The sequence below is a fragment of the Pieris brassicae genome, chromosome 10, assembly GCF_905147105.1.
Source record: "Pieris brassicae chromosome 10, ilPieBrab1.1, whole genome shotgun sequence".
Taxonomy (NCBI): Eukaryota; Metazoa; Arthropoda; class Insecta; order Lepidoptera; family Pieridae; genus Pieris; species Pieris brassicae.
This window is the reverse complement of record NC_059674.1, coordinates 16,477,676-16,490,019: the sequence shown is the minus strand read 5'-3', so window position 1 is coordinate 16,490,019 and position 12,344 is coordinate 16,477,676. Positions and strand designations below refer to the sequence as shown.

General features: G+C 30.2%; 1 protein-coding gene across 3 annotated transcripts in view; it reads right to left on the bottom strand.

Annotated features, from left to right (window-relative positions):
- Positions 1-3,386: 3,386 nt before the first annotated feature.
- The window catches only part of LOC123715666 (zwei Ig domain protein zig-8-like), a 136,577-nt gene continuing 127,619 nt past the window's right edge, over positions 3,387-12,344 (bottom strand). For 2 of the 3 annotated variants that reach the window (XM_045670887.1, XM_045670886.1), the window contains exons 8-9: positions 6,923-7,091; positions 3,387-6,160 (exon numbers count right to left, since the gene is read on the bottom strand). In XM_045670887.1, the coding sequence (XP_045526843.1) occupies positions 6,060-6,160; positions 6,923-7,091 (270 nt within the window). In that variant the 3' untranslated portion in view covers positions 3,387-6,059. The remainder of the gene's footprint in view (positions 6,161-6,922; positions 7,092-12,344) is intronic. The other variant, XM_045670888.1, reaches the window with a different exon arrangement.

The following is a 12,344-nucleotide window of genomic DNA, read 5'->3' as shown; positions in this document are numbered from 1 at the left end:
AATTACATAAGTTTGCTTAGTAGTGCCAAAAACTAAGAAAATAAGTTGTAAATTGTTACAATTATATAGTTTTGTTGAGAAGCCTGGCTTCCTCAGAGCATTTCAGTGAGGGAAGGTCTCGGCATATCATAAAAAAATCTGAAATAAACTTCTATATGAATATAGGTCGGAGAAATATATCGCCACGCAATCGACATGGACATCGTCATTAGCGGGCTTAGTGGGCGTAATGTGGCTTAAGTGCTAACACAAAAGACACGAATTATCGTATAGTTTTAAATTTAGATCGATTCCTTTTAACATTACAAATAACCATTTTGTCACCATGATGAACCGATGTTAACCCATGTACACAAACAAAAAAAAACATCAACAATATTCTTATTAAATTTTATCATTGTCAATAGTACGCCAAAAGACATTCTCGAATAAAGTGGTTATTGCATTATTTGTTTATTCGAGCGTTTATCAATTGTAGCATGGAAATATTTAGTAAGTTTCGTCTCGTTCACTTTACGAAAGTTTGAATCTGTTTTAAACTCAGTTCCAACTACGTTTCATTCAATACTAGCAACTTCACAGCGGTTTAACTTCAAAGAGTTATTGTAAGAATCAGAGATTAAATGGTTTCCGCGTACAAGTTTGTTATAGTTAAAAGGTGTGGTAGGAGGTTAACTTAAAATCCTTGCATGTGTTTGTTATATATAAATAGTTCGCTAACATTAGAAAGCTTAAAAAAATAAGGTACCAAAATTAGGAAAATAACCAAGGTAAGGAATGGAATAGAACATGCTCAGTCACCAAAATGGAGGTGGGCCGGACATGTGGCGCGTCTACGTGACAAGAGATGGACGAAAACGGTGACCACATGGGCGGGTTCACAGGGAAAAAGAAAGAGAGGTAGACCTGTGGCTAGCTGGGAAGACGACATCATAAAAACAGCTGGTTCCAACTAGATTCAAGTATAAGTAGCCCAATATAGAGAGGACTGGCAATCTTTGGAGGAGGCCGTCACCTACAGAGAAGTTCTTAAAGAATGAAGAATAATAGTTTAAAAGTAAGGTTAAGGAAAAACTAACACAAGTAAATTTAGGATACAAACTTAATTACTAACAGAACTAATAATTTTATGTAAGTAAACTAACTTAATCTAACATCTTGTTTTATAAGTAAGAATTAAAAGGATTTTTGTTGATGTGAAACATCTATAGCCGCACGTAAAACCGACCACACCGTACACACTACTGCACATAGACTGTATATATATATATATATATCGTAACAATTAACAAACAAATTTATTGTGAAACATTCATTATTGATACTTATAATTTACGATTTTAGTAATATATTGAAATAACTAGCTAAGATTCTTGAGTTTACTAATATATTGAAGCTAATTAAAATTTACTAATGTTATGTCCAATACTTTTGTAACATACTTCAGTTACCATCGACCAATTGTCACAGTAATACCGTCCTCAGAGGCAACATCGAATATAACTATTACCGAAGTCACTGATTAAACGAATCAAGTAGTCACGATTTGAAAGAAATTCGTAAATTTTTGTATTTAATGAAAATAAATGTTTATTCAATAAATAGTCATCGATATCTGGAGAAAAATCGTAATATTTTATTTTATCATTATGACGTGTTTAGTTCCTATCACAATATGTTCTTTTCTGCATATTACTTTTACAATATAAAGTCGATGTTTCACATCTGCCAGGCGTCCCGTGACGGCTCACATTTTTTATTTTTTGTAAATAGTTCGCTACCTAAATAAATAAAAGTACACAACTAGGTGATTTTAAAGCTACATACAGAGAAGTGCTAAAATTATTTTTTGTGGTATTTCTTCATTATAGATTAACTGTTTATTGTCTTTTGTTGAGTTTTATTGAATCAGAGTCGGATAAATATATAAGAAACGTGTTGAATTTTTACATAGGAGGAGGTTTAGCTAGCCCTCGTTCCCTAACAGTGGTTTAAATGATTACCTCGATATCACTAGTACGATCTGGATATAAAATTGCTGTTTCATCTTTATAAAATAAGCGCAAATGTGTTATTTGTTAGAATAAATACTGCTCTGGATTTCAAGACCTCAAACTTAGTTATTAATAAACTATTATAGTAATTAACAGCCACCATGCAATGTGCGTGCTATGGCTTTATACTCTAGGGAGTGTGATTAATCGTCTATGACTTAGAATATGTTTAGTTTAATATAATGCACAAGAGTTTCATTCGTTATTTGTTATGAAAAAGTTTTGGTTATCCTCTTGTTTGAATTATGCTTAAGTTTATTTTCTATATGTTTAGTGGTAAGTTCATGTAATGATGGAAAATAAGGTAAATAAGTAATTGATAGCCACTGTAAACGCTTAATACAAAGAAATAAAAATACATACATACTACGCTTGCGGTGCACATCACTATATTATTATTCATTTATTTATTTTTTGTTTTTTCTTAACAATATATAGGAAGTATTATGTTATTTTAAGTTTTTATTGTTTATTATTTATGCTTTTCTTGTACTTTACCCTCTGTAGGTGCTACTTTTTCTTTGTTGTACCAAACTAGAGTTTCCTGGAAGAAAACGCTTGTTAGCGATAAGGCCGCCCGTTGCCTAGGTAACGAAGTCTAAATAAATAAATTACCCTTATATGTCTCTCATTTCGTTTTCGTTTAATGAAATCTTGATTTATATTGATATATAACATGAAATCGTAAGCGGTAAAAATATTTTTTTTTCAATTTTCTTAATCTTTTCATCTTGCACGGAGCAATATTTTTGTTCACAATAATATTATTACTGGTTAGCACTTGTTATGGACCAAGTTTAATGAATTAACGCTTATCTCAATTACTTATTGTATTAACATAATATTTGTGTCTTTACCAATATATGACGAACCAACAATTGTAATAAGTCATTAAATTTAAAGAAAACAAAATAAGACAGTTAAAGTATCTTTCATTTTACGTATCATTCATTCAACGCCTTTTATTTGGAGTGGGTTAATGTTTTTTAACGTTTTTGTATAGTTTTCAACATCGATTAGAGTATATATCTAGCAAGTCCAGCGTCTGAATATTTGAAAACATTTTTACGGCCCTCCAAAACAGTTATACCTAGCGGGATTTGCGGCAATTCAATAACTGGTAATATATAAACCTATACCGTTGGTCGATATATATATATATATAGTGTCATTAGGTACTGTAGGACTAAGATAAATAAAACAACATCTTCGTTTTACGATTAAGTTTATTTTTAAGTGTACAATTATAATAATCTATAAGAAATGATGAAAGTATCCATTAATCTTTTTATGTTTTGTTAAATACCTATTTATAATAAGTATTATGGTTTAAAAATAATATTTAAAAATGGTCCTATTGTTTTACGATACTGTCATCATTTTCTCTATTAAGAATTTATTTACACAACCTTATGACGTCAAAACAGTTAAATACGAATAATTACAATCTTATTATTACCTATAACTATATATCCAATATGGTCTAACCTACTAGTTTTAATGCGTGAAAATTTATTAATAAAAAAATTATCTAAGAGCCGAATATATTAAACTCAACCTATACAATAAAACAAATTGAGGCTACTTATACTTTTTAGACCATATGTTTTTATAACAACACTTTATGACTTAGAAGTCAATTCTTGAACGCTTCTGGAGACTGACAAAATGTTATTGATTAATTCGATTTATTAAAAATCAAATACACAAATACATTTTTTTAATTCTATTTACAAAATTATACTTATTTTATACCAAAAATTGATTATATATTACTAGAGTCTAAATAATTTTGCATGAATCACCCCGACGTTTATATTTTAAAATAATCGTTACATGAATTTCAATTTAAATCATTACAATAAATATTGTTGAATAAATAGCGTAGCACTTCGTAGAAGGCTGTAGTACGCTATCGTAGCGATTACTACCGGATTTCAACATAGATTAATTCTAATACAATAAAATTTATAAAGTGTTCTTTGTGAGTAGGCAAGATTTTTTTTCTCGAAGCACATACTAGAAATCCTTGGAAACCTTTTTATTGTTCACAATTTAATTTATAATTATGGAGATCCGTTAATGAAAATACATACAATGCATTGTAACGTTTGTTTAATTCGAATTCACTGAAATGATTGATCTTTACAATTTTGTAAATGAATTTTTGTTTTCATAAACATTGGTAATTGTATGTTGTAATATATTTTGTAGGGTTTTATTATTATTTTTATTTTGTAGGAGTATAGCTTGCTTCTGACGTCTTCTTCTTTATATTGCATTATTAACAAAAATTACTTTTAATTATTAAGACAATTAAAATATTTAACTTCCTTTATTGAAATCATACTCATTTATTTTTTAGCAAACACTAAGTTTTTATATGTCCATAGTTATTCGCCGAGAGCAGTTTTTTGTTTTCTTTGTCTGTAATTCATAAGGCCATATGGATTGTATAGATGCATTCCGTTGTTATATCTTCAAGTTTTATATTGCATAGATAGAATGTCTTATTAATTACATAATGTATTATTGGCACGTTTGTACACGCCGTCAAAACTAGTCCAGGCCACATTGGTTTAAATTTGTAAAACTTGTTTCTTCTCCTTTTTCTTATGTGTGCCATTTAACCCAAGATATTCAACGAACAGATTCTCAAAGCTCTACTATAAACAAACCCATAACTTTAGGTTTAGATTTACTCTCTCAATGCATCATTAAACTATTCGATAATATCTCATAAAATAAACAAACACGTGTCAACATCTGAGAACGCTATATAAAGGGATAGATTATGTATTCGATTATGTTTTTATTAATATATGGCTTTTAGTATATAAAAGCTATATGAGATGTAGCAGAGCATACTGTTTTTTGAAGTGTGTAAGCTATTGCTTCTACTACTGTAAAATTAAACACAAACTTTTCAAATCGTGAGATTTTATCAATTGATTTATTACGCAACATTCTCAAGATCTTGGTTCTAAATCTTAAAGGAAAACTAAGAAAAGCTTGTTAGTGGTTCTTTTCAGTAAAGTAAGATGTATTCGTTCAAGCATTTTTAACTGTAGAAACATAATTGCTGTTTACTAAGGGTGATAAACTAGCGCAACTAAGAATTGTATTTTATGTTTTCATCTTATAAGAGATCTTAGAAAAGCCCTAGTACCTATGTGAATAATTTCTCCCAAAAGCTTGTATCAACACTTATACGATCTCTTTAAATATATTTATGACAATTAAGGTTTTTTACACAGATGGCTATAAAAACTTATTTCATATTATTCGCTCTCCGACTTTTTCATGATATCATTTTATATTGATTGCAAATGGTGATTCATGAAATATTCGATAGCTCTCACAGTTTCACAGGGCTATGTTTCCAAATTGTTCATTATATATCTCGCTTTTTAAAACACATTTTATAGTTTATAGAAACTCTCATATTTTTTATTGTTTGATTAAGATGCGCCTTTTATTACTTTAAAATATATATTTAAAACTATTTGTTAATTTACAATATCTTAAACAAAATATCTACGATAAACTTACAATGTATGTTAATATTAGATATTATATGAAATAATCGACAAAATTTTAACTGTAAATTACAGATCGAATATTCACAACATAATTTGTTCCATTTACGATAATATTGATTGTAATTACAAAACTTAATATTTATAAACTTACAGCCCTCAGAGTCGTTAATTAGAAATGGCGCTTATATAGATGACCCTTTTTATAAAATCCGGAGTACAATTGGCCTAAGTACTTTCGTTTAGTATTTGTTATCATAATATGATAATATGATAACACTGTAGCCTTATATCGTTAAATAATGTGCCCGATATAAGGTTAACATAGATTCAATAAATGTTAAATTTCTGCCCTATACGATGAGTCAGTCAAGCAGACATTAAATTTTGTAGCCGTGGTTTGTTCTTCATACATAATAATAAACGACTCTTAGTATTGTTAGTTCCTTAATCTAGAAGTCTACTACTAGCAACCCATGAGGGCAACAATCACGCTGAGGAGGGCGGCAGGAAGCGGATACTGCAGACGCAATTGGCCTCCGTGTTGCATTGCGGCTGGGTGTTCTCCTGATACAAAGGAATACTTAAACTTCTGCTGATATATATTATTTGTCATATAGTCAGATTTAACAAAAATTGGATTAACTCAGGATAATTAATACATTAAGCTAAATCTGTCGTGCCTGTTGTAACTAAATTAATGTACTCATCTATGTCTTTTTATTACAGCAAAATACCATTTGACAGAAAGAGACGAACCAGGACTTTAGTTAAAAGAGTTAGTTAACTCATTGAATTCGCTATAAAATTACATAGAAAACATTATCAATATAAACATGAAACAGTCACTAAGTTCGTCCAATTTACGAGAGTAACTAAACGCATGAATTTTACTTCGAACAGAAACTGTAAAAAATTTAGCTATCGTAAAGTTTCGCTTTTATCGTCGAAATGAAATCGACATCAATTCGTTCATTTTTGGATGAAATCCAGAAAGTTATGTTATTGAATCAGCTAACTTTGTATCTTACAAATGTTATTAAAAATGAATTTTGAGATTGATTAATAAGAAAACAACGGTAGTGATATAATATTCCAAATTTTCACACTATTTTTTAATATATTTTTCTTCTATTTTCAATATTCATATACATTTGAGACCAAACAGAAGGACTTTGTTTTTGATTTAAATTATAATAATTTTCAAAAAGAGAAACAATTTTCCTGATAAATTTTTGGTTGATATATATATAAACAATAAGTCATTCAAGTTTAGTTAATACAGTACGCTAAAATAATTTCTATAGAAGTACCATATGAAATTCTTACCACTAAGAACATGGACGAGGACTGATCTGGGGTTGGCATTAGCTGGGGCACAGGTGTACCTTCCGGAATCCGTACCCCGCGCCTTCTGAACCAAAAGGTGTGAAGTTGTCATTTCTCCCTTCTCCGTAATTACCGAGACACCACCGCGGGGTGAATCGTAGTTGATTTCCTGAAAAGATAATAACTAACATAACGAAATACATGAGGTTTTCATATGTATATATAAGATTAAAAAAAATAGACTAGAGAATAAAGAATATTTAAGGTTAAATATTTTGCTTGTAAAAATTTGACAGTCTCTATCAAGAGATCTCAAGTGACGCACTGACAAACTGGTATGAAAAGATCAAATATACTCTGTATTAGAGAAAATTCAGCTCATCTCATAGTAATTAATGCATGTTAATAGTAATAGTATTCTCTAGTCTCAACAAATAGCCTTGTAATCATAATTCTAGGAATATCGAGTATTGTCACTGTAGTGTACGGAGTTATATACGATGAACAATAATGAAACTCCATTATGAATGAAATGTATACAATGACAAGAATTATCAGTTTAGAACTTCACGCGCATTCACGAAGGCTTTAACCGTATTAACAGTCACGTAGTTATTTCCGTAAATGAGTGGTAACTATAATAATGCATCAAAGGTAATTAACAAGTCTTGGTGTGCTATCTCTGGAAAACTTATATAACAACTGGTAATAAGCTCTAGGAGTACGCGTAAATTATTTATGCTATCATTATTTCTGTCTCTTTTCACCCGAATCCAAACACAATTTGGCAGAAAGGGACATAAGTATAGTGTAGTAAAAAGTGTGTAATTAAATTTGCAATTGTATTGTCATTGACGTGAATTACTAATCACAAATATATTTATATATTTAATTACGTTAAAGCACAAACATTTTCATATTTAAAAAGATATCTGAAAGAAACAATGAAAATCTCCCCATTGTTGCCTTACAACCGCGACTTCCCAATAAACATTAAGAGTAACATCGAAACAAACGAAAACGTAAAGAAGAAAGTACTCGATTAATAAGAGGCTTATTATTGAGGCTTTCACAGAGAAATACTTTGAAAACTGGATACGACTTATAAGAATATATTCGAGTACGAAGCAAAGTAGGTTTTTGTTTATATTTTTAGACTGACGTCAAAGTAATTCTGGGGAATTTGAAAATTAAATTATTTTTCTACATGAATTTTAAAGGCTATTCACCTCTTCAATTTACATTTTAAAATCAAACTCTAAATTGAGTTACTTCACGTTATTTTTTATTTATACAGAAAATGTTCTTAGAAATACCGCTTGATTTGAGTCTATTCGAAGAAATATATTTCTGTAACTTTTTAATTAAACTAAAGGGGAATTTACTAAATAGTTTGTAAATCGTTTGCGTTCGATTCCTCAAATAAAGCTTATACAATGTATATTGTATAATACATCATACAAAGCAACAACGATGCCATTTAATTCACGAGAATATCAAGCAATATAACAATCTGGCTATATAAATATCTTTTTGCGTCTTAAATCTCTTTACGTCGTAACAAAACTACACACGTCTAATAATTTGAAGTCTATAGTTGTCGATAATTTTAATGTATTGGAATTTAATTATCTATATATATATATATAGGTATTATATTATCTAATAATTATTTAAATCAAAAACAAACAACAACAACAAATTGTTAATATAAAAAATGTTTGTAGTTACAAACGCATCAACGGATAAAGATGTTTTTTGTGTAAAAATAATATTAAAACCATATTTTTACTAACTTCTTAATATCCTCTGAAGCGCGAAATTGTTTAAGCAATTTCCTGTAGTCGTTCAACTGAATATCTTACTGACCTTTGCGAAAAAGGTTGGTGTTGGTTACGAGCTAAACCCCCGATTTGGGTTAAAACTCGTCATAACTACCGCTATTTCATGGATACATGAAAGCTTTATTTCAACAGTGTAGATGGCGGAGAGCAACTTAATTTTGTACTACCTAAATATTACTATAGGTATTAAATAGGTTTGCGAGAAATAAAATAGAACTTTAATTTCAGTATGGTAAGGGTGTTTTTATGTGTTTGTTTATTATACTTCAGCTGCAGTTATCACAACGAAAAACATTATTGTTAACAATTACTTTTAATAAATGTTTATCAAAGCCATGGATCTGCAAAGACTCACTCTCTATATTCACAATGTAAATCCGTAAAAGGATTTTGGAGATTGACTTTCATAATAAATGTTTTTCGTTCATTCTGACATTTATATATTTATTAAAGATTACGCCATTGGTTAGGAAAATTGTTTTTTGTACTTTTAATATTACAAATGTTTGTGTAGTATGTGATAAGTATTATATGCCAGGTTGCTTTTTTGAGACGTGGATACATAGCTATTTCTTTAAACGTTTTTAATCACCGTACGGGCAAGTAGTTATTGGGTACATAGGAAAAGATACATAGGCGCGTCGTTTCGTCACTCGAACTCTCCACCTTAGGGTTGAGAATGTATAGCCAACTCCTATTTTACTAAACAAAAAAAATATTGGAGTACAATAAATTTGCTTAGTAGTTATTTAGTAGCAATGATCAAGCAGTTCTAGTAACGAGAAGATTATCAACTAGCAACGGTGAACCAGCTTTCAGACACACAGAACCTAAATTTGTGATATCAATTTTTTGTAATAATTCTTGCGAGTACAAGAGTTCAAAGTAGAAAGGGATTATGTCCAATCCTATTTTATATTCGGTTAATCCCTCGCTTCAAATGCGCGGCAATATTTCGTCCCGTTTTTTCATATTTAATCTTTGTTTTGCTAATATATTTTTCATGAGATGTCTTTTATTGATTCTTGAAATGATACAAAGAAAATGTATAGATCCCATTATTGGAATTAATGAACTAAATATGGTATTAGCTGTAATAATTAAACGGTCTATTGGTTTAAAGGTTACTATTAAAATTACACCATACAATGAAGTAGATATTGAAAAAAATCAAATCAAATTAAAATCAGTTCATATAAGTAACACTTAATTCCTACAGGTAACACAATGTACACTTATGAACGTCAAAAAAGAAATACATTTTAAATGCTTCTAATTTTACATTTACTGCCAGTTCTCAGGAAAAGTAGAACCGGCAATAAAGTCTCCGCCAGGCTTTTAAATCGCCAAGTTGATTGTGTTATGTTGGTAAGGAGCTGCAACCATTACACCATGTTCCACATGGCTTCTTAAGTAATTAATAAAATAAAAACAAAGATTTGTCTTCTATTAACAGGAGATATCGTGAAATAGGAGCACGCATCTACATTCTCCTGGTAACAACACGCAATAACACACATGGTTTTCGCACTAGTTTACCTCAATGTAAAATATTTGAATCACATTTACATTCTTGTAAAGTGACACTATACTTATACATATATCAAACTAATACGGTATTGATATTTATTCATAACAAAGCGAGTTTATTGCATGCGGAGGTAACGTTGTTCAATTTTGATATGACATCAAATGATGAATGAAGACTGACACGAACATCGCGTGATGTCTCTTTACTTACACGAAAAATGCTCTATTTTTGTTTTCTTATATTAATTTTACCTTTGATCTTTTGCTCTATTAAATGTAAGGTTTTGTATTTAAGGGTATTTCTTTAAAATTATATCGTTTCATTAAAGTTTTTATAACATCTAGTAAACATAGTTTGTGTGCCAAATTTGTTTATAAATTTATACTCTTGAAGGAAGGCACGAATTTCAGTTTAAATGCCCGCTGCTTACAATAAACGAGAATGCTATATGGTATAGATTTTGTAATATAATGAATCAGATATTTTTAAATTTAAACACGTTTCTATTTCAATCTTCTTTTAGGTATGTGTGCTCTTTTTTGGTAACGGCCTCCTCCAAATCCCGGCATTCCTATCTGCACTGTACCACTCTCTGTCATGTATGTTGTTTCGTTAATTTGCTCTATGCAAGGTGCATAGCTAAGTTGTCTTCTTCTTTTTTGTTTGCTGTACCTCGGGCACCAGCTAAGTACTTTTTTGCTCTACTTTCCTGTTCCTTCCATTCCCACTTTAGTTTATTTATTTTTAATGCAACATCTGTTACTTAAGTTATCTTTCTTATAAGAAGTTATTTTGTCTATTATTTTTTACCGATACATCGTTACATCGATGGAACGATGTTTGTAATATAATGTGGAAAATAAATATTTTATTATCATAAGAATACTTATAAGGACGGCGGAAGTGAGGCACAGAAAACCAGGGAACAGATAGTTCACACCGGATGTTTCCCTGCTGCCCTCGACGCACTGACATGAGCTACGTATCGGAGAGACAGAGATTCAACATACTACAACGTGGTTAATATATGCTTTGTAATAAAAGTTTTAGTACAAGGCATACAATATCGCGTCTCACTTTCCCCGTTCTTTCTCTATAAAAAGAGGATAGTAATTTTGTTGTCAAACAAAATTTAAACAACATCGTTCATCTATCTATTGCTTCAATTGTTCTTTAAAAATATTAAGTTGAACTCATTGCGGTAGTGAGAGTGAAACAAAGTTAACAATTGTCAGATAATTTTGACAAGCTAAAAATACCAAACCCTAACAACATATAATATTAAATATACATTTTAAGTCAGTATATCAGAGTCAGTATACTCAATACGTGAAATATATTTATCTTTTATAAATTATTCAAATTTTTTAACCATAAAGCAATGATAAACTCTCTTACGCATTAAAAGTATTTGTTACAAACAGTAAGGATAAACAAACAGCTTGATGGTTGCTTTAATCTTCAGAAAATTACTAATTACCCTTTAAGCTGACGAAATTTATGCCATAAACATTTCTTTAATTATTTAACAAGGAAAGATGAGACAGGTATGACTTATTAAGTTGGTCGCAGATCATGTTCGGGATGAGCCGCAAAACAAAAACCATTTTGATTTTAGTAAGAAACATTTCAATTCTCGATCTTATTTCTGATGGCAATGTTGGATTGCTGGTTCCACTTTTGTACCACGTGATCCCAAGGCTAAGCACTCTTGAACATGAACGTTCAGTTCACATCCCCACGATCGTGTCGATGGCGTGTTTAAAAGGTATAGAAGGCTAATCACATACTTTCCTATTAGAAAAGAAAATTGAAACATATACAAAAATCTAAGGCCCCTGAAGAAAAAAAGTCACTGAATTCCAAGGTGCGACATCTAGCGATATTCAGATTGAAATTGCATAGAAAAACATTGCTGTCACTATTGGAAGTTACGTTAAATTAAGAAATATGTTATAAAATAGTTATTATCTACGCACAAACAATAATATTTACAGCGTAAATGACGCATTTAAAGAACCGATGTGACCAAAACGGCCAAAAGACA